At 54.8% G+C, this 23,060-nt stretch overlaps 1 protein-coding gene across 1 annotated transcript in view; it reads right to left on the bottom strand.

The window, feature by feature from the left end:
* Window positions 1-23,060, bottom strand: part of MYH9 (myosin heavy chain 9) — a 92,504-nt gene that overhangs the window by 49,659 nt on the left and 19,785 nt on the right. The window contains exons 2-3 of the mRNA XM_039246115.1: window positions 10,889-11,240; window positions 5,418-5,574 (exon numbers count right to left, since the gene is read on the bottom strand). Of these exons, the coding sequence (XP_039102046.1) occupies window positions 5,418-5,574; window positions 10,889-11,221 (490 nt within the window). The 5' untranslated portion in view covers window positions 11,222-11,240. The remainder of the gene's footprint in view (window positions 1-5,417; window positions 5,575-10,888; window positions 11,241-23,060) is intronic.

The following is a 23,060-nucleotide window of genomic DNA, read 5'->3' as shown; positions in this document are numbered from 1 at the left end:
GCTTCCCCCACTCGGCGCTGTTTTCCCTCAGAAAGGCCTTGGGAAGCAGGGAGCTCAACAGGAGCAACTGGCTGCGACAGTGTGGAGACGGGAGTGGGGGGCTCCAGCCAGCCAGACACTCGGAAGTGCTCCAAACACCAGCCGGAAAGCGAGGGGCAATGGTGCCCCTGGGGGACGGGAATCAGGAGACCCCCGTTTCCGGGGCTGACTGGACGGGCAGTTACCGTTCATTTCTGGGCCTATCCCTCCATTCGCGAATCGGAGGGACCACCTTCAGATGCGAAGACACCACTAGAACCACCCGCCCCTCACCCCAGAGGTCAGTCCGCCGCTGAGGCCGCTCCGACACACGCTGGACACTCTGGGCGGCTGCTGGGTGACCAGCCGCTTCTCCGGGCAGCTTCCGCTGAGCCGAGGAGGTGGGATTAGCCCAGAGCAAAGGGTAAATAGTTCTCAGATTAGCTTCTCCCTAGAATGAAAGCAAACCCCTGCTGCCACTTCCCCCAGACATGCTGGGAGCTCGTTAAAATACCATGAGGTCACCGAAATCGAACCGGACCTGGCATTCTACCTAATTGGCACAGAAGACATTTTCTGCTTTCGCTGGGGAGAGACATGAGCTCAAGTCAGATTCTTTAACCGGTCAGTTAAGAAGATGCACACAGCCTGACCCCCAGAAGGAGAGCCTGGAAGGCTGGGTCCACGGGGACAGAAGTGCCACTTCTCAGCCCCAGCACACCTTGAACACAGCGTGTGTTGCTCCTGCCCCGGGACACGCCCTCAGGCCCACAGCCCCATCCTCTGCCCAGAAAGGGGCTTGCACTCTGGTCCAACAGGCCTCGGCAGAATCTCTGTGGCAGGAAGAACCCATTCACGGCCACAAATTGACCAAACAGAAAAGAAGCCAGGGTTGGGGAGGGTGAACCAGCCAAGTCACCGCAACTTGAATTAAAGCCAGTGTCGAGGATTGACACGAACAAGAACAGCCGGGCACGTCTGGGCTGCGCGATGACCGCCCGCAGACGCACACCTGCCCGCCTCCCCGGGCCCTCCCCGCCCACCGCAGGCCCCGAGCTCCCAGGGCACCTGCTGCAGCCGCGCGGCCGACGAGGCGGCAGCTTGTCCTGCTACAGCCACAGCCCCAGATGTCTGCAGACGGACCCGTCCTGTCCTCCACCTGGGCCGCCAGCCTCCTGCGCAGCGGAATGTACTAGACCTCTTGGTGTTCTGGCCCTTTCTACCTCCTCTCTCCAAGGACTAATTCAAGGTGCCGAGTGCTGCCGCGCCCCGTCCGTGCCTGGGGCAGACGGCACTAATCTATCCCAGCCGTCCTCGGCATGGAGTCTTGGATCCCTGGCAAGCCGGGGCACCGCTGACCCACGGAAGGTGACACTCAGTCAACCCAAACTCAGTCCGGTGGTTCTCAAGCGTGGGCAGTGCTGTCCCCTGGGGAACATTTAGTAGCAAAGTCTGGGGACATCTCTGGCTGTCACAATGGAGAGGGAGGGTGCTGCTGGCGTTTAGTGGGGAGGGGCCAGGCTGCTGCGAGACACTCACGATGCACAGGACAAGCCCCCTGCCCCCAAGAGAGGATTACCCGGCCCCAAAGGCAAGAGTTGCCAAGTTTGGGAAACCCTGGCTCACTGATGAACAGGTGGAGGGACCGTAGAACTGATCATCCAAACTGGGCTGCTCTTGAAAGTGAAAATGGACACCACTAATACTAACTGCAGGACAGGAGGCTGACGTTAGGACTCAGGCAAACCAGGGCATTTAAGAGATGAAACACAGGGAGGTCCCAGGAACAGGCAAAGAGCCCATCTCATAGAAGTCCCCGGACAAAGCCACCAACTACCGCATTTGGCAGAACAAATGCTAGCAGGTCATAAGCCACAGGCAGCTCAGGGAGGAAACCTGTGTCTAGTTCCTGTTTAGAGAAAAAGCAGAAGAGGAACTGTCTGGCTGTGCCTTTTAAGAGGTGAGTAGCAGAGAACAACCCTGTCTTCCCCCCAAAGCCAGTGCCAAGGAGCTCAGCTCCTCAGAGCCCGCTGACCCCCAGGTACCACTGTCCATAGTTAACTCCTGTTAATTAACTTTCTGCTCCAAGAACAAGAGACCCGTGGCTAACTGGTTTGCAGGTCGGCTGTGCCCAATGAGAAGGGACTCGGAAATGTCTTCATCAGTCACCACAGGGGCTGAGGGCTAGTCCAGCGTCACCCAGAAGGTGAGGGGAAACCTCTCAGATGGAAGGTTAGAAATTACGTGGACCCTGAACTCTCACAGATGGTTAAAAAGAAGCACCGAGGCCCCCAGCTTCCCAGGCCCGCAGTGGATTGGCATCCCTCATCTCCAAAGGATGAAACGCCCACCCACTCACTCTCCTCATTTGGGGAGCCCCCTGCTTCCTCTATCAAGGCCATTCCGTTACGGCCAAGACTTCCCGGTCACCATGAAGGAAGGCTCCAGCCTTCTGAACATCCCTTTCTTTCTTTTTTTACAAATAGTTTATTGTCAAATTAGTTTCCACATAACACCCAGTGCTCATCCCCACAAGTGCCCTCCTCCATGCCCATCCCCCCTCNTTTTTTTACAAATAGTTTATTGTCAAATTAGTTTCCACATAACACCCAGTGCTCATCCCCACAAGTGCCCTCCTCCATGCCCATCCCCCCTCCCCCCTCCCCCCTACATCCATCAGTTCTCAGTTTTTGTCAGCATTCAAGAGTCTCTCATGGTTTGCCTCTCTCCCTTTCCCCCACCATTTCCTCCCTTCTTCTCCCCCTTGGTCCTCTGTTAAGTTCCTCCTAATCCTCCTATACGTGCAAACATATGATATCTGTCCTTCTCTGCCTGACTTATTTCACTCAGCATAACACCCTCAAGGTCTTTTTGTCAGTTATCTCCAACCTACGGAGCTGACTTTTGCTTCCCAAATTTTGTTGTTGTTGGATAAAAACTGGACAAACCTCTTTAGGAAGGAATCACACGAGCTGTCGGAAGAAAGGCTGCGAGTCCAGTTCTAAGGACTCCCGCCTGTGGGCACCACGGCCCCCATCATGACATTGCCCTTGCCGTAACGGCTTGCCTGACAGTGAAGGAAGCCTGCGTGCTAGAAAACCGCTCAAATCCAGGATCCAGGTGTGGGAACGTGCCCTGCTTCCACAGCGCAAGGCTCAGGGAGACCCCGGGGTGAACTTGCACCCAGCCAGTTAAGACAGCGAGGAGGGCACTGACTCATAGCCTCTAGAGATACAGACTCAGGCTCTTCTGGAATCTCACAGAATGTTCTCCCACCAGACTGCTTTAGTTAGCACTTTAAAACAAGACATCCTACTTTAAAACGAATGGGCTGGCTTCCTCAAGAAGTTTTCATAGGCATAAACATAAGCCAAAGGCTGGGTCAAGCTTGTACATGCTGCATACTTCATCAGGCTCGGCAAGGAAAGGCCTTCCCCACAACGCTATGCACACAATACAACACAGACCCAACGCTGCCACTTCAAACCGCACTGCCACCGATAAAACTACTAATATGAGGTTCTCTATCACCACTCCCCGGCTTCGTCACAAAGTGTAAAGAAAAAAAAGCATGCACGTGCGTGCGGATTTGGAAAAGCACAATCAGTGTGAGGTATGGGAGCACAGCCCCACCTAGAAATTGGACTGGGACTCAGAATGACACGAGATGCCACTATACACCAAGCCTCTGGCTGAGCTCCAGGTTATAAAGGCCACACGGGCTGTGTGTGTGTCCAGGAGGGAAAACAAAGTATGTAAGCACCGAAGTCCAATGAGGTACCACCGCATCTAGTCCATCTAGACACCCTCCCCGGGGGGCAGGAATGCTTCAGTCTGGTCTTTCCCAAGGGAAAAGGAATAGGGCACTGCCAGGCCCTATAAGCAGCTGGCATGGGCCGGGCGGCCTGGTAGGAAAGGGAGGGGGGGCCACGTAGCAGGAAAGTCAGAGGCAGGTGGGAAGCCAGTGACAAAGGGCACTGATGCTGCCGGGGGGTGGACAGTTACCTCTGGGGCCACGGAAGAGCCTTTTTGGGATTTTTCAAGATTTCGAAGCAGGGGGTTTGATCAGATTTGCATTCTAGAAAGATGAGCCTTTGGCAATAGCAGAGTGGGGGAGGGCTCTATTAAGAGTGAAAGTTAAGAGGTCACAAGGTCACAGCAGCAGCACAGGGAAAACCCCACAGAGGCCGTTAACTGAGGTCAGGGCCAAGGGACGAAAGAGGGGAAAGGGGGTCAGAAATACGAAGAGATAAAACCTATAGAGAGTGCTGACGGACTAGAGAAAAGGAGGAAGAGAGAGAGAGGGGAGAGCAGAGGGAAAGCTGGGCCTGGGTGGCCGGGTAGACGGAGAAATGGCTGCCAGGAGCCCAGGGCCAGCACTCGCGGTGCTCCCCCGGAATGTGCCGGTCAAGCCACTCCATCGGATGGGTCGGACATCCAGAGGAACAGCCTAGCGAGCGGGGAGACCCTGAGGAGCACCGATGCGCGGAGGGGCGGCCAGGCACCAGGAGAAGCAGAGAGAGGGCTACGCAGGAAGGAAGGGCTGTCAAAACGGGCATCAAGATTGTCCAACGCCGGGGAGAGGTTAGGTAAGACGAGAACCCGCGAGGGCCGTGGATGTGGCAACACAGAGAGGGTACTCTTTGTCGGACAGTCTGGAGAAGTGGTGGGGCCAGCGGGGTGGGGTACTTCCTCCGTAAAGCTCCAGTGTGAGGACACAGAGAGTGGACGCAAGCCAGGGGGTGCAGAATCCAGGAGAGATTTAGTGTCTGTTTCTTAAAGATAAGAAAAACTTAAGGGCCGCCTGGGTGGCTCGGTTGGTTAAGCGTCTGACTCTTGGTTTTGGCTCAGGTCCTCATCTCAGTTTGTGAGTTCGAGCCCCGCATCTGGCTCCGTGCTTTCAGCACAGAGCCCGCTGGGGACTTTCTCTCTCTTCCTCTCTCTGCCCCTCTGCTGCTCACTCTGTCTCTCAAAATAAATAAATTAAAAAACCAAAAAAAAGGAAACAAGAGAAAAACTCTAGCGCGTTTCAGATTGTGAGGAAGGAATAAGGGAAAAGACGTGAAAAACGAGGAAAAGGAGTAGAAGGGACCTGTCAGTGAGGAGACTGGCACAGAGAGTTGAGAAGAAGGAGAAATTGCAGTAATTGGGAACTCTTGTTTTTTAAAGCTTTGAGAACGTTCTCTCGGCATACGGTCGTGCCCTTTGGCAGCCATCGGCGTTGGCTCTCACACACTGGCTCAGAGACCCCCATGATGCACTGCGCCATCACCACTGCCAGCAGTGCTGATCCAGCCCCTACTGCCCTGTGGCCGTGACCCTGGATGAGCACCTGCAAAGGTGTTCCCAAGTGCAGGTGCAGGTAAAGACTCAGCCACGGGCAAGGTCACGGCACTCACCTTGCATCATACTCCTGTAGGCGGTGTCTGTGATGGCGTAGATGTGGGGGGGCATCTCGTGCCTCTTCTTGCCCTTGTACATTTCCACGATCTCCTCGGAGTAGATGGGCAGGTTCTTATAAGGATTGATGACCACACAGAAGAGGCCTGAGTAGGTCTGGAGAGAAGAGCGGCAAATAGGAATGGGTCAGGCAGTCTTGATTCTCAAGGGGTTGCAAACTGGGGGACAAAGCTATCTGCCACCGAAGGCCCAGACTCGGGCTGCACGAGAGCGCCCCGAGCCGCCTGTGCTCTCCGTGCCCCACTCTGGCAGGCCCACCGCAGGCGCACGCACCAGCGCCATCTCCGCTCACTCAGCGAGGGTCCTGCCCCCATGGCGTGACCACGGCCAGATCTGTGCGCCAGCAGGCGGGTGCCTCGGGCAAGCGCCATGGCAAGCTGCGCAGACGGTATGAGTCCAGTGACAAAACTCAGACCCAAGGACAACAAGAGCCGTGCCTGCCATCACGAGATGCACAGACACAGAAGGACTGGGCTGCCGCAGGCAGACTGTGCATAAACAGAGTACTCCTCCCTGAAGGGCTCCCAGAGGGACACGCAAGCCTCAACTTTTCCAGCGTCGGGAAAAACCTGACCAGACTTGTGGGCAAGTGTATCGCTGACCGCTCTGGCACTCGAATCCTGTATGGACATTCAATCCCTCAAAAACCAGGGGCACCTAGGCCGCTCAGTCGGCGAAGCGGCCGACTTCGGCTCAGGTCTTGATCTCGCAGTTCGCGGGTTCGAGCCCCACGTCGGGCTCTGTGCTGCCAGCTCAAGAGCCTGGAACCTGTTTCGGATTCAGTGTCTCCCTCTCTCTGCCCCTCACTCATTCATACTCTGTCTCCCTCTTTCTCTGCCCCTCCCCTGCTTATGCTCTCTCTCTCAAAAATAAACAAACATTAAAAAAAGAAAGAAAGAAAATCCCTCAAAAACTTAAAAGACCATTTTCATGGCCATTGTGAGCCTTCTCCCAAGACTCGAGTTTCCTCTGAAGGGGAAGCCCAATTAGCCAATACCCTTAATGTGAAGCACCCAAAAAAACACCCAACACTCCAAGTTTGACTTGATGGGATTACAGCCTGACCCCAGAGTCAAATGTCCCGAGTTCCAATCCCAGCAAGGGCAAGTTTCTTAGCTGCTCTCTCCCTCCATTTCTCCATCTGTAAAATGGGGACAGGCAGACCGCATGCCTCACGGAGCACTGATCAGGACTGGCGCGGCACCCAGCACGGCCTCAGAGAGCTCCGAGCATTTCAGGAAAGCAGGGTCCGGTGGCAACTGTCCAGACAGATCTGTCTTCAGCAGCTCAAGGTAAATTCGCGTGAACTTGTGACTACTAATTCTTTTTCTAATAACCTGCTCCTTTGTCTTCCAAGATCCTTCTCCCCAGCCAAAAAAAGGGGGAAAAAAAAAAAAAAGATGACTCTGAACGAGCTGGGCATGCCTCCTAAGACCACCCAGGTGACAGGTGCTCAGATGGGGGGGGCCGCAGCCCAAGGCCCCTCTTCCGAGGACAACGCACCGCAGGCCCAGCGGCAGCCATGCGAAGCCGTGATACACACACACCTGTAGCCCTGACTCTGCTGAGTGACAGCCGAAAGCCCCAAGGCAGCTGATGGCAAAGCTGGGAGCACCCCTCGGTCTCCCCTTCCCCTGGCCAGACCTCCCTGGTCAGAGGCCAGCTCTCTGAACTCCTATCTTTTTGTTTTTCTCATGACAAGTAGCCTCCACCCTCACCGTCCATGGCTGTGCCCCTCGATCCAACAGCAGCCAACACCTACGAGGCACTGGGCTATGTGTCCACCCGGCCCCTTCCAGGCCCGCCCTGTCCGCTCCTGCCTAAAGGGAAGATGGCCTGTGGCCAAACCCCAAGACAGGCTCCACACAGGAACCAGTCGGGAGGACAAAGCCCTTCCCAGCTGTGGCCAAGGGCTGTGGCATGTGGACTTTCCAAACAGAAGTTAAAGGCTAAAAGCAGAACTCCGGGGGAGCCTGTGTGGCTCAGTCGGTTGGGCGTCCGACTCTTGAATTTCGGCTCAGGTCATGATCCCAGGGTCGTGGGATCGATCCAGCCCCGCATCGGGTTCCTGCTGAGCATGGAGTCTGCTTAAGATTCTCAGTCTCTCTGCCTCTGCTCCTCTCCCACTCATGCACATGCTCGCTTGCTCTCTCTCTCTCTCTCTCTCAAATAAAATAAAAATAAAAGCAGGGCTCCAGAGGGACCCAGTAACCTACAGTGGCCTGTGGAGAATGGCAGCCAAGTTTGGAAACGACCAAGGGCCTCTGGCTGCCTCTTCTGTAGGGAGGCGGGGACTTGGGGCCCTCGATTTTCTTTCTTCCTGGGATAATCGGTCATTTGTTTTCCCTCCAACGACTCTTTCACAAGGAACCAGGAAAGCTCTGAAGCAGAGAAGGCCACACGTGGTGTTGGCCACCTGCGGTGCGGGTATCACAGGAAGACAAGAGGAAGTCGGGGCACTTCTGGTTTTTCCTCCATGGGACGGTCGGGCAGGGAGGAGATACAAGGCTGGGGAGCAATGAGATCATCCAGGAGCTCAGAAATAATCGGGCTCTGTTCCTGGGGGTTGAGAAAACCCACACTCTAGGAACTCGGCCCAATGAAAGCCAAGGACGCATGGCCACACTTTTAGGGCGTGCCTCGGAGCCAGATGTTTGCAAACAGCTGGTCGTGACAGCAAAAGGGGACTGGGGTTCCCGGGACAAGGTTTTCTGACAGCTGGGCAGGCAGAAGGTCCCATGGACGCCTCTCTCCAGAGGGCTTTGGAGACTTCTGGGCGAATCCCATCAAGCCAGCAGCCGTGAGCCCGGCAGCTCAGGTGGGAGGAAGGAGATCTGACGGCGAGCCTCCCTCTCGATGCTCGCGGAGGCGCGGACTCCGAGCAAGTGGCTTTGCTCCCACACGGCCACGCCAGGGAGCTGCTCCATTCACGGGCCACAGAGGCTCTTTGTGCCCAGCCACCCCCTGTCCCGGGCCTCCCCCCCCCCCCAAGGAAACAGACAGAGCAGCTGCGCGCAGGATTAGCCACGCCGCCCACAACGCCAGGAGAATACTCTGCACGAAGGCTCCCTGGTCGCAGTGTGGAACGTCGTGTGCAGGGGGGCTGACTGTGAATGAGGCGGCACCCCCTGCCCAGCGGCTCTGCTCCCCCCACAGCTCTGCACCTGCTGGGGTCCCCGTTAAGGCGATGGCAGAGACAACCAACTTCTCTTCTGGGGATGCTGCTTAGGGAGAGGCTGGTCTGAGGCACACGGGAGGCGGCAGAAACAGGAGCGAATGCCCCCAACCAGAGTCCTGCCTGCCTCCAGAGGGAAACCCTAACAGAGGAAGAGTGAAGCAGCCGTCCCTGAACCCGCTTCACTAACATTTCCCTTTGTGGGAGAGAAGACCGTCTGCCACCAGCTGATGCAGGTGAGCGCGGGGCCCCCCCACACAACACACTCAGCAAATCCCTAAGCAGGACTCGGGCTGAACAGAGACACCAGTCAAGGCCGCACAGCGCAACAGTGACCTTCACTTAGAGCAAACGGCAGCAGCTGCGCAGTCTGGACCCTGCCATGAGCTGGGTCACACATGTCTCGCGAGTCCTCGCCTGCGAGGAAGTGAGGCTCCTCGAAGCCACAGCGTGCGGTCGGGAAGGGATCTGAGCCAGGTCCTGGAGACCCCAACTGCCGTGGCCTTCATCGCCCTTCACCGAGCAGAGCCCATGTCAGCTCAGGGGCACAGCAGAGTAGGCACGATCTCTATGGAGCCTGCCTAGGGGGCATCCCACTCCCAGGCGATAGGCCTCGTCTGCCCCAACAGACAAATGATGCTTCCTTAAAGGCCCCTTGTTTTTCTGCAAGTCGCCAATGCTGAATTTCAGCTGTTAGCATCCCTAGAGACAGGGGCTTTTAATTCTGTCCATACAATATTCTCACCAAGGAAGAGAAAGCGGGGCTGAGGGTCAAGAAACCCGAGCTCCAGTCTCAGGCTGGATGACCCCGCCCTGGGCTCTTGTCCTCTCTGGGCCTCGGTTCTCCCCGTGTTAACAGGTTGGGCTAGGCTGGCCGACAAAGGACTTTTCCAAGAGGACCATTCTGTGTCTCTCCTTTCTGGTAGGTCCCGACTAACCAGGCCCATTCCCAAAGGGTGGTGCCCCATGGCAGGAAACAAGAACCTCACGATCATGGACCAACTTAGCCATGAGCAAGGTAGCGCAGCCCCGGCACGCGGCTGCCGCGCTCAGGGCTTCTGGGCAATCCAAGGTGGTCTGTGGCCTCACAGAGGGCTCTGGCACGCAACAGGGCACTCAGAGGGACCAGTTCAGGACGTCAGGGCAAGTGCCCTGTGGAAACACATGAAGTCACCTGATACTGGATAGAGATAAAACGGCCGACTCTTTGGGGGCCACTCGTCATCCCTGGACCAGAATGAGCCCCGCGCCTCCTTGTGATCACTGCATATGTGATCACGAGCCAACCCCTGGGTCTGAGGCTCGGTCTTCCCATCTATGAAATGAGAGGGGTGTAAGAATCTCAAGTTGTTTTCTTCCTCCAATTCAAACACATCTTTTGAGAACCGTTTTATTTAGCTCTGAGACCACGAAGGCCAAGGTAAACATAACAACACACCTAGACAAAGAGCTACTTTAGGAATAATAAGAGCCAGATACTTTTTCCCTACCTGGGACAAAACTAGAAGGAAACAGCTTGGAAAGTGAGCAGAAGATATTAGAAATGAGAAAGAGCTTTGGTGACCCTAAGACTGTACGATCTTGCAGCCCACTACACGGGAGAGGGAAAAACGCTATGGTGATGAGCTGTCTCTCTGCACAGGCAGTCCTGAAAAGCCAGAAGAAAGGGAAGGGACTGCGCCTTCTCTGCACGCCCCAGACCCTTTACACATGCTGTTCTCTGGACGCTAAGCCTGGCATGGCAGGGGCACCACCAAGCTGCACGGACTAAAGGTTCAAGTGCTCATCTCCACTCAAAGCACATGTCCCAGGGAACTAAGCCACACCCACAGCCTCTAAAAGAACAAGATGGGAGAGGTTCCAAAGAAACTGGGCAAATGGGAGGGGGGAAGGGGACCAGGGGGTGCAGGAGGAAGGAGCAAGGCAGGAAACCAGGGCATGGCAGTCCCCTGCTCTAGAAGGAACTATCCTTCCTGTCCCCACCAAGACTGAGCACCAGGGCCCGTGGGCGGGCGCCCCCCCAACACACGTCATGATGTTCTCCCTACGTGTGATCTAAAACAGGCTTCCTGTTGCATGTTGGGCTATGCAGAGAAAAGGTGACATAACACTGCGAGAACGTTCCTTTAGGATGCTCGAGTAACAAAGCCGGAGGATGTCACCTTGGCTTTCTTTGAGCTGCCTGGCCCCAAACTCCCCGCCTCCAACCCACCCCAGGCCCCGCCCTGAACTCACGTAGATTAGCCCTGAGTAGTAACGCTCCTTGAGATTGTGCAGCACTGAGGCTTCGTTGAGGCACGTGAGCTCGGCCATGTCCTCCACCTTGGAGAACTTGGGCGGGTTCATCTTCTGGATGTCATCCTTGTTCACCTTCACCTTCTTCCCGTTTTCCACCAGCTCCACGATGGCCTCCTCGCCCACCTCCTCCTTGAGGCTGGCGGGCTCAAAGCCACTCTTGTCGGAGGGCACCCACACCAGCTTCTTGGCTGCCCAGTCGGCCTGGGCCAGCGGGTTATTGATGAAGTTTTTATCCACATAGAGATACTTATCGGCTGCTTGCTGTGCCATGGTGACTTACGCCCAGGACCTGCGTGATAAACAAGGGCAAAACGTCAGACACACACGACCTCGGTCCAGCGAGGGGCGCCGAACACCTCGTATCTTTGCAAACGGTGCAGCCCAAGAGCCCAGCAAAACGTATGCAACTGGGTTGTGCAACTGCCAGAGTTTAACTGCTCTCCATTCCCGGGGAAAAGATGTCCGTGACTGAAAACACAAGCTGGTGTCAGAGCTTTTGTGAGCAATGAACAGTAAGGGGTATCCTAGGGTACATCCACAACCAAGCAAATCTACAAACTACCGCTGTGCCGGATGAGGAGTGTAACTTGAGTCTCAAAGGCAGATGCCACTGTAGTCTCTGCGCTACACCTGCCAAGGCAGGAAAGCTCCTGCACAGTTTAAAAGGTCTTTAATTAGCACCCCCAAAAGTGCGACCACATGTAACAGAAGTTGCCAGCTTAAAAAACTTTTTATTTCACGCAGTTCAACCAAGAGAAAACAAACGAACAAATACCGTGTGGACAAGAGATGTTAATTCTGTCTTGATAATGCAGCCCCCACAGAAATAAGGCGAGAAGAAAAGAAGTCAGGCTCCAGGAAATATCATGGGCGGCGAGAGCACCTCCCTCCCGGGGCTCTAACGCGGACGGCACCCCTCACCATTTCTGTCCAGGAGAACTTAAGCACGTGCGTGTCTGCTTTCTTCCCCCCAAAACTCATTTGCAAAATAAAGATGAAATAAGAGCCCCTCACACCTGTGTGGTTTCATGGTTTATGAAACGCTTCCGCGTGCACTTTGGTCCTTTGCTGCCTCCAAGGATCCACGTCCTAACGCCGCAGAGGGGGCAAGAAATGTGCTTCAGCCCATGTCACAGACGAGGGGACGGGAGCCTCCTGGAGGTGCAGGGGCTTGTCGCCCGGGGAGGACTCAGGACTCCTGGACCTGTGGCCTTTCCACAGTTACCGCAGTGCTTATTCCTGCCAACAGGCTCGGGCTGGGGCCCGCTGGGAGGGCAGCTGCCATAGGTAAATGGAACGCAGGACTCCAACACCATGGTCTGAGATGGAGCCAGGCCACGGCCACGGCCACGGCCACCGGGGGAGCAGCCCAGGAGCTCACTGTCCTGCTCACGGCGCAGGAAGGCCTTTCCCTTGTGAGGTCAAGGCCCCCTCCCCAGACTGGAGGTTTGCAACAGAGAGAACAAAAGGAAAAGTCTGGGCCGCCCAGGCCTTATCTGGGCTCATTAAATGCTTTCCAGATCAAGACTAAGGGGCTCCGCTGGACACGCTCCAGGAAAAGGGGTTGTTTTCCAGGAAATCTGCTCGCTCCACCACCTCCCCACAGGAGGGAAGGCAAGTCCAAGGAACAGAGTCTGGCAGCCTCCCCAGCAAGCCCAGCCGGTGGCTTTGTTTACATTCCCAGCCAAGCAAACCCCCCACAGCCCCCACTTGGGGGACCAGAGCACCGTCCACCTGCAAGGACCACCCTCTGAGGGAAAGCAGGGCCCAGAGTGAGGCAGCAGCCCATAATGCAGGAAGAGACAGCCCGGCCCTACGTTCCATGTGGGGCTGGGGTCTAGACCGGCTGCAGTGCCCGAGATGTGCCAGCTTACTTCCGGCCGCCCTGGCTCCCACATCGGCCGGGCCATTCAAGCAAATCGAAGGCTTCCCTCCACCAGAGTAAATCCCAGCTGTCCTGTCCCCCTCTGCCACCCATGTGACCACTGGCCAGGTAGCCTCCCACAACCAGTCTCCCCATATCATGCCAATGCCCTGCCCGAGAACTGGCGAGGACCACAGGGCACAGCTTCGTAGGCTCCTGGGTCTCAACCTTTTTGCAGAGTTCAAACCCAAAATGGACCAGTCTCTCATCCGTATGCAAGAAGGGATTCACTTGGACCCTTTCCCCCCAAATCCTCAGTCCACCGTTGGTTAAGAGCTCTCCTAACCCAGCCAGGCAAAGACACCTGAGGATGTAACACACCCTCTTACGCGATCCCTCCAGGTAGAGGAGGGAAAGGGGGACAGTCATGAGGTACCTAGTCTGCCAACATCAACGTCACGTAACCATTAATTACTCTGCAAAAGAGTTTTTATTATCCCCAATTTATAAAGGAGGACACAGGCTCAAAGTGGGCAAGTGACTTGCTCAGAGTCGCCCCATCCAGCCCTGGGTCCACCGCACCAGACCCCCAGCCTGGGGTCTTCCTCGCACATTCGTGCCTGGGGTCCCACAGAAGAAGTCAGGCTGGCACTGAAGCTGGATCGGTCGATAAGTTGAGCGGGACATGGGGAGTGAGGCAGAATACATTCCACAGCGGTCAACACACATTGACCGAGCACTACGAGGCCAGGCAGGGAGGCCGGGGCGGGGGGGGGTCCCTGTGTGGACCACGTGGCCGGTCAAAATGCAGGGCACATTGGCACTATCGCCTTCTCACCCTCCTGTCTTCCACAAGTGGGTATGCGCTGGAGGGCCATGACCATGGCACCCACCGGCAGGGGGCCACTCCCCTGGCCCCTCATCCTGCCCTACCTTCAGGCCTCAGTGGCAGAGAAGGGGGACTTATGGGGCAGCACCGTCCCAATGGCCAGCAGAGACCTGGAGGCCAAGCCGCACTGCCTGTAAGAGAGAGGGGCACGCTGTGTCCACCTCAGAGCTACACCAACACAGGGGACCACGCCTCTCTCTGGGGGTGCCGAGTACACAGGTGGGCCTCGGTACCCTATCTCTGAGCAGAACTTTTCATGAAACTCAGCTGAGCTGTGTTTGGCATGGCCAAGGACAGAGCTGGAATGACGTGGGTTATTAGCAGCAGTGCCAAGATCAATACACGGGTTGGACGGTGGGGGGCAGAGGTCACCACAAACAATGGGGTTGATTAAAGCCCTCCCACCAGCGCAAACAAGGATATTCACATTCAGCGGCCGGAGCTCAGGAGCTCAGCTCCGGTGCCCACCTGAATCAGGTGGGGGGCCCAGGGCCCGGCAGCGGCTGCCCCGTGTGTGCCCAGGAGGGCTGCCAGCAAGGCACACCAGGGAAGGCTCACCTCTCAGGATGCAGATGGACAGAGCCGTCACTGTCAAGAGCCGTTAGAAATGAAAAGGGGGGAAGGAAGGAAGGAAGGAAGGAAGGAAGGAAGGAAGGAAGGAAGGAAGGAAGGAAGGAAGGAAGGAGGAAAGAAAGAAAAAGAAAGAAAGAAAGAAAGAAAGAAAGAAAGAAAGAAAGAAAGAAAGAAAGAAAGAAAGAAAGAAAGAAAGAAAAAGGGAGAAAGAAAGAGAGAGAGAAGGAGAGAAGGAGAGAGGGAGGGAGGAGGAGAAAGGGAAGGACAAACAGACGGAAGGAAGGAAGAGATGAAAAGGGGCCACGCAGGAGGCATGTGGCCACGTCTCCCCTTCCCAGCCTGAGACCACACTAAATGGCCCCTTTTGTAAAAACTATACATATTATAACACTTTTCAACATGAAAGTAAAATATCCCCATAAATTCCTGAGATCTTCCCCCCCAAAATCAGTTTTCACTTTTTTTAATGTTTGTTTATTTTTCAGAGAGAGAACAAGAGCGAGCATGAGTGGGGAGGCGCAGCGAGAGGGGGAGACACAGAATCCAAAGCAGGCTCCAGGCTCCGAGCTGTCAGCACAGAGCCTGACGCGGGGCTCGAACTCATGACCTCAGATCATGACCTGAGCAGAAGTCGGACGCTTAGCCAACAGAGGCCCCCCAGGCGCCCCAGTTTTCTCTTTCATGGTCCTTCTAGTCCTTGTCCATAGAAACACCTGAGACTCTTCATTATCAGAGCCAAGAGCATGGTGTTTCACACTGTGGATTCTTCCCGTTTGTTACAACCACTTCCCTGCCGGGCCGTTAGTTTGCTTGCCATTTTTCTCCAAATGCTTCATTTTGCAGGCGACTGAGGCAGAGCCTCTGAGAGGGAAGTCATCCCACCTGGACACGCAGCCGGGCCTCCCTGAGAAACACTTTTAATAGCTGCATGATATTCCCAAAGTGATTTTTTTTTTCTTTTTTAAACCAGCACATAGTAGGTTTTTTCCTCGTATGGTGGACCACCTTGAGATCAATTCCCAGCAGCGGAGGTACTGGCTCGGAGGAACACCCAGGCATTGTTATGGCCCAGAGAGGGCTGGCCAAAATGTTTTCCCAGAGGGGCTGGTTGGCTGGCGGGCACGCTTCTGTGAGCAGTGCACCCACGCGGCGGCCACCACATTAGGAAAACCGTCTGCAGAAAAAAGCCCGGTGGTTCGGGTTAGGGGACCTCGGGAAATTCTGGAAATCCGTGGCACTCGCAGGCCAGCAAGGAGTTAAGGAAAGAGAAGGCAGCTTTCCCCACTGGAGATCAGATCCGGCAGAGGCCGGCCCTTTCCACACTGGCTTCCTGCGGGTGCCAGCCCAACGCCAAGAAACCCAAGTAGTTGCCTTTTTAGGCCATAATCGAGAGGACACGACCAGAGGCTAAATTAGGACTCGCAGGAAATGATGAAACTGAAAGTAAATAGGTTGACCAAAAACCTCTGCTTTCAACCCAAAATGTAATTCCTTCATTATCTGCCTTCTCCCCTTGCCCCTGAACATCCAGTTGGACCTTTTACTCTTTCTTGTTTTCCCAAGGACCCCTTTCCCCCCCACCTTCCCGCCCTTCGCTGGTTCTCTTTTTAGTTACTTGTGTACTTGTTCGGGAAAGGAAGGGCGAGCCCCTAAAAGACAGAATTTATTCTACTGGGAGCTTCTCCGTTCCTAGACAACAAGGGTTTATGTAAAGCCATCCATGGCCAAGTTCTAGGCCTAGAGCTTCAAGTCCTCCCAACCCGTCGCAAAGCTACCCCGGAGGAAGGCCTGTGAATAAGCTCTCCATTGTCTCCGTCCCGTAGGCGAGGGGAATGAGGTCCACACCGGTCACAAAACCCAGGTTCAAACACAGATCCATTCGGCTTCCACCCCAACTACCTTGCCTGTGAGCTCTCAGGTGCTCGCTTGGGAGAAAACACCAAGCCGCCTCTGGTCAATGAAGCAAACCAGGGACAGGACGCCGATCGTGCCAACTCGAAGCTGCAAGCCCCACCTCCTGGTGCTGCCCTGAACCAGGACCACTGCCCACTCCCATCTTAAACTGCTGGCACTAAAGAAAGGTTAGGGGTCTGACCTTGGGCGGGCTGTTTCCGTTCTCCGAGCCAAGGTTCCCGTTCAAAGACCCAGTGGGCTCAACTCAGACACCGGAAGCCTGTTCCAGGGTAATCACGGATGTTTTATAGGAAGCTCCTCTGATTGTCTGTGCCCCCACCCCCACCCCAGAGGGCACAGGTAAACGTGTCTTTTCTCTTTCTTCTTACAGCCATTGCTTTTGAGTTACTGAAACTTTTTTTTTTAATGTTTGTTTATTTTTGAGAGAGAGACAGAGCATGAGTGAGGAGGGGCCAAGAAAGGGAGACACAGAATCTAAAGCAGGCTCCAGGCTCCGAGCTGTCAGCACAGAGCCTGAGGCGGGGCTCGAACTCACAAAACTGTGAGGTCCTGACCTGAGCCGAAGTCAGACGCTTAACCGACTGAGCCACCCAGGTGCTCCGAGTTAGTGAAACTATTAAGGTGCCAGAGTTCTACTGTTACCAAAAGGTTCTATGAAGGCAGCTGCTAAAATAAAATCGAAACTGTCAAACCCCGGGGGCTCCTGGTGGCTCAGTCCGTTAAGAGCCCGACCTCTTGATTTTGGCTTAGGTCACCATCTCACGATTCGTGAGTTCAAGCCCTGCATCGATCAGGCTGTGCTGACAGAGCAGAGTCTGCTTGGGTCTCGGTCTGTCTGTCTGTCTGTCTCTCTCTCAAAAATAAACGAACATTGAAAAAAGAAAGAAATTGTCAACCCCCTTAGATTTACTTATTCAATAAACTAATACACACTGAAGGTCTATATGCAAAAACATCATGACAAAGGTATAACTAAAGGACCCAAGGAGTTTATAATGTGGTGGGATGACAGGACAGACACCCAGGCCACTAGTTCAAGTGCCAACCTGGGCATTGCAGCCTGGGCAAGCGGACAACAGGCAGCCTCTTCGGTCTTCTTCTGTCTTGAGCGCTGCTGCGTAACAGGCGCCTGATACTCAGATGTGCCGTAGCGACGAAGAGGAAGCATTTGTTCTGTGGCCTTGGGTGCATGCCACCTCTCTGACTCAACTTTGCCTGCTGTCTTCCCTCGCTATCGAGGCTGTTTATTTACTTCAACATATATTCCTTAAGTGTGCACAGCAATGGGACAGGACGTCTGTCGCTGTCGGACATCTGCTGTGGAGGGGAGAACCACGCCAACAGCCAGCTCCAACACAAGACTCAGTGAAGGATGAAGGAATGTGTAACTCGCTGCAGGAACAGAGAGGAAGGGGTCATTCGGTGGAAAACGCAAAGCACCAGGGAGTTTCAGGGACGGGATGGCCTGTACACTGGGTCTTAGAGGAGGAGATGAGAACTGGTGGGGGAGGGGAAGAGTCGGTAGAGGAAGGAGGATTCCAGGCCGAAGGAGAAGAGGGGGCGGTGTCTCGTGAACCGTAAAACGATGTGATCAGTTGAGGTAGGGCTCCCTAGCCTCGGTGCCCTGAACATTTGGGGTCACGTAACCCTTTGCTGTGGGGTGTGTCCTATATGTACTGAAGGAGGGTTAGCACCATCTCTGGCCTCTACCCACTAGACAACAGTAGCATTCTGCTCCCGGTTGTGATGACCAAAATGTCTCCACAAACTGCCCAGGAGGGGGAGCAAAACTGCCCCCAGTGGAGAGCCACTGGTTTAGGGGTGAGTTGCATGAGCAAATGTTGCAGAGAAGCCAGACTTTGGCTTCGTGAATACTCTCCGGAGTCTGAAGTGGACACCTCTTAAAACAGAAGTCCCAAGGGGCACCTATGTGGCTCAGCTGGTTAAGCATCAAACTTTGGATCAGGTCATGATCTCACGGTTCGTGAGCTGGAGGCCCACATCGGGCTCTGTGCTGACAGCTCAGAGCCTGGAGCCTGCTTTGGACTCTGGGTCTCCCTCTCTCTCTCTGCCCTTCCCCTGCTCATACTCTGTCTCTGTCTCTCTCTCTCAAAAATATATAAATATTTAAAAAAAAAAAACAATAACAACAACAATAACAAAACAGAAGTCCCCAGAGAAAAGTGATTCCCAGGACCCAAACAATGACCACTACAGATAACACTGTCACCAAGGAGTGACTGTCAGTATAATACACTGTATTTTAAGGGATCTGACCTGAACCCACTACTGGACTATACGCTAAAGATTCCTAAATGTCAGAAAGAAGGAGAGGAGAGGGGAGGGGAGAGGAGGGGAGGAAAGGAGAGGAAAGACAAGGAAAGACAAGAGGAAGGAAGGAAGGAAGGAAGGAAGGAAGGAAGGAAGGAAGGAAGGAAGGAAGGAAGGAATCAGGCAAAGGAGGATGTGCCTCCCCAGGCAAGGCACAAATCTCCAGGACCTCCAACGCAGCCGCTCCACAATCAAGTTCACTAGCAGGAAGAGGTCCAGGTGATCCATGGAAGCCAGGCAGCAACCACGCTCTGGGGGGCTGTTCACATGGCTGTGCCAACTCACCTGGGAACTGCATCAAAGGCCATTCATTGAAAGGTTCTGACAAATCAGGATTAATCCCAAGGATGTCACCCAGATAACTGTACCCCTCCCAGAAACCTCCTCTAACCCCCCTCAAATATATCTGAATGCCCACCTGTCGATGTCTCCATCCAGAGAACCCACAGGCACCATGACACCTGAACCCCCCAAATCTGCACTCCTTTCCGGGTCTCCACTTCTGGGAAGGACACCATCCACCTGGTTGCCCAAGGCAATCACCGTCAACTTCTCTCCCGTGGACTGGCAAAGCTGTCCGTCAATGCCACGGCCAGCACCCTGCTCCAGGACTGCGTCTCCTCCTCTCTAGGCTGCACAGCAGTCCCCTTCCTGGCCTTCCCGAGGCTCTACCTCCCTCCAATCCATGCCTTGGGATGACTCAGCAGCCCCGTTTCTGTGCATGCTCTGTCCTATTGTACCGATCATTACTCGCCAGTTCGAAAGAGTTCAACGGCTCCACACCTTCTCCAGAGTAAAATCTCACCATCTTTGCAGGTTGAGTAGGCCCTTCATGATCACACCTGTCCATCTCCATGCTCCGGCTCTTCCTCATAACCACGTCCTGTTCACAGCCCGCTCTCCTCACGCCTCCTCCCCTGCACCAGGAGCCTTCTCTCAAACCTCAGCGCAAGCTCCCTCCTCTATAGGGCCCTCCTGGATTGTTACTAGGAAAAGGACTTCCCATACGTAATCAAACAGCCGAACTGTCAATATCTGCAGTGTCATCTGAGCACAGGAGGCAGGTCTCATTCAGCTGCCTGCAAATGTCTAGCACAATGCCTGACCCCCCGCAGGTACTGGTAACAGGCTTCCAGAATGCATGTATGAGCCACAAGGCAAAGAGGAGGAAGGAGTAATGGAGAAGGTTTCTAAAAAGGTGGGAAATCGCCCTGAGTTGTGCAGAGGGCCAGAGGGTCAGAGAGCTAATGGGAATAAGGAGACCCCAGCTGGCAGCGCCTGGGTCACAGCCGCTTCACTGCTATAAAACCCACGCCCTTTATAAGCCAGTTCCTAGATCCCCAAAACAAGAAGGGAAAGAAAGCATACTGGGGCTTTCAATCCACAAAGAGAAATAGGAGTGAAAATAATTTATCGGTCCCCAAGAAGCTTCGCATAAGGTTGAATAAACCACCTCAGTGTTTTGGAACCTTCTGGCGCTTCCTGATTAACCAAGGTGGAGGCACCTACCATCTACCACCAGGGACACCAGAAGTGACTTGGCTGGTGTGGCATGGTCCCTTCCATTATTGGGACCCATGAAGCCGCCTCGGGCGGCCCTTCCTGCCTCTCCTGGAGCACTCGGTCTGCAAAGCCAAGTGCTGTAAACACCGACCTTTGGTACCAACTCTGAACGAACAGATGGAACTTGAAAAGAAAACACTGCCACACAGAGCGCTAATTCTGTGAATCCTGAGACAAGTCTGTAATGCACAGTCTTGGAACGGAATGGGAACGGATCTGGAGTCACACAGACCTGGCTTTGAATCCCCCCACTCAATCCTGTAATCTTTTTTTAGTTTAATTTTTAAATTTTATTTAGAGAGATACAGAGATAGCATGAGCAGAGGGGAGGCAGAGAGAGGAGAGAGAATCTCGAGCAGGCTCCGCACTGTCAGCACAGAGCCCTACACCAGGCTCAAACTCACAAAACCGTGAGATCATAACCTGAGCTGAAACCGAGAGTCGGGTGCTTAACCGACTGAGCCACGCAGGCGCCCCCAATTCCTGTAATCTTGAAGCTGTCACCTCAGTTTCCAGGCTTTACAGTAAGAAGACAAAATCTGTATCAGAGGACTTGTAACTCAGGCTCCCAGGAAAGACTGACATGGAGTAAGGACTTCCCAATCTTGTCCTCCTGACCTCATTAACCCTAATCCTTCTCTGGAAGGGCACCTGGGCCTATGAACAGTTTCCAGAAGTTTGGCGACTCTTTCTCCAGGCAACACCAACCCCAGAGAACAACATGGCACAGTACAGCGTCCCCCAACCAGTGACTTAGCACGAAGGCAGAGGGCTTCATGGCCAAAGGAGGTTGGAATACCGTCCTCAGTGGCCCTTCTACAGTCAAGTGCTCTGCGGAGCCTGCAGTTACGAAAACCCGCCTCAATGTGTCCGACTGGGGCTAAGCACCCCGGAAGATCCCGCAGGAAACCCAACCTCGGGGCTGGCCTAGGAACTGCTGGGCGCGTGGGATGCGCAGCGGCGTTAGGGCTGAACTGGGGTGCGGCTTGGCACTGACCAGCTGCTTGGCCATCAGGCTCAAACAAGATAATGGACACAGGAGCCGCCCTGCATAAACACCGGGGCTGTTAGAACAAGTATCGGCAGGGAGGACTCAGCCACTCTGCCACCCGGGGGCCAACCTTCCCCGCCCACCCTCAGGTGCTTGTTTTCCCCAGGGTGTGGGAGGGGGCGGGGGAGGGTCCTCCCAGCACCCAGAGCCCAGGAGGCAGAAGCTGCTGAGGGCTGGGGAGGATGGGCCCCTTCCCCCCCCCCCAACCTCAGGAATGCTGTTTGCTTACAGAAGAAGCTGGGACTTGTTGCCATTAGCAGTATTCCAACCCAAGCCTGTGTTGATGCTGAGCAGATAAGAAAATCAGACCAGAGACAGGCCAGGGAGGAATTTAGCACCAGAGCCCCACAACCCACCCCCTTCGCCCTTCCCTCCTCAGAGGCCACATGGACGGGCTTCCAGGGACTCCTCAGGGCCCAGGGAACACTGACAAAAGGCTCACACTTGCCTGACGACAGAAGGCAGGGGTGCGGTCATTGTGACTTTGCCCTGCATCCCACAAACCCAGACCATCAGAAAGGACCCCAGAATTTCGCGCAAACGTGCCCTCCTCCTAGGGGGGGTTAAGGACTGAAGGTGGGCGAGGCTAGGGGGAGGGAGCAGCTGGAGTCAAGGCTGGAGGGGACAGCAAGCACCGCGGCTTACCCAGGATCTAATCAGCCACATTGAGGAATGTGGATTTTAGGCTACCACGGTGGGGGGAGGAGGGGTGACATCACTGGATTTGTATTTTAAAGAGATCACCGTCCCTGACCTCACTTGGAGGGGCCATGAGAAGTGGTCAGCCACCAAGTGGCCGGAACTAGTCAGGAGCGGGCTTCCGATCTAAGACAGGGAGGAGAATCCCAGGACAGGGCTAGGGAGAAAGTGGCAAAATGCCACAAGATGGGCAAATGAAGGCACAGGTCTCACCCTCTGCTCAGACAGCCCGGCCCAGGGAGAAGCAGCGATGCCCCCCCGCCCCGCCCCCCGCAGCCATTTCCACCTAAGTAAGAAAGCCCAGGTTTCAAGGACCTCTCCAGGGCAGGGGGGATCATGATGTCACACAGACCAAATGGGTGTCCTCCTCTCCAATACCATCCCCTTTCTCCAGGCCACAAGATACATTCTTTTTTTTTTTTTTTAATTTTTAAAAAACGTTTATTTTTGAGAGACAGAGCATGAGTGGGGGAGGGGCCGAGAAAGAGGGAGACAAGGGAGACACAGAATCGGAAGCAGGCTGTCAACACAGAGCCCGACGCGGGGCTCGAACCCACGAACCTCGAGATCATGACCTGAGCCAAAGTTGGACGCTTAACCGACTGAGCCACCCAGGCGCCCCACAAGATACATTCTTAATGAATTAAATCAATCCACCAATCAGGGCGGAAAGCGGAGCAAGATGGCCCGTTATTCCAGTCAAGAATTCTGCCACTGAGAATGCCCGTCGGCCTGAACAGAAAGATCTCCATGGGCTCTAATGGACTCCTGCACCGACCTTCCAGGCCCACCTCTCCTGTCCCCTGCCAGACACTCTCCCATCAGCCCAGCAGCCTTTCCTGAACCCCAGGAGATTATTCATCCGGCCTCATACCAGAACCACACTGCTTCTGCGCCCATCTTCCATTTGGCCCTCACACTCCTTGAAGGCAGGGACTGCCCCCCCACACACACAAACCAGTCCCCTACGCAGGAACTGACCGAGCACACGGTCCACAGAGAGGGCCCTCACTCGGTGCTTGTGGAACTGAACCAAACTGTTCAACACACTTGGGTTCAAGGCTCACGTCGTGTCTTCCGGGGGCCTGGCCGTCGACGACAAAAACCATTCCCAAGGTTGCCCTCCCAACCCCTCCTGTCTAAAGTCGGGGCAGGGGGAGCATAGCAGCAGCTGTCGCGCAGGCCCCCGGCTGAATCTGCAATTAAGTCACCTGCACTGGACTCT

The sequence above is a fragment of the Hyaena hyaena genome, unplaced genomic scaffold (genome assembly GCF_003009895.1).
Source record: "Hyaena hyaena isolate Hyena2069 unplaced genomic scaffold, ASM300989v1 scaffold_280, whole genome shotgun sequence".
NCBI classification, from domain to species: Eukaryota; Metazoa; Chordata; class Mammalia; order Carnivora; family Hyaenidae; genus Hyaena; species Hyaena hyaena.
This window is presented reverse-complemented; position numbering and strand designations above follow the sequence as displayed.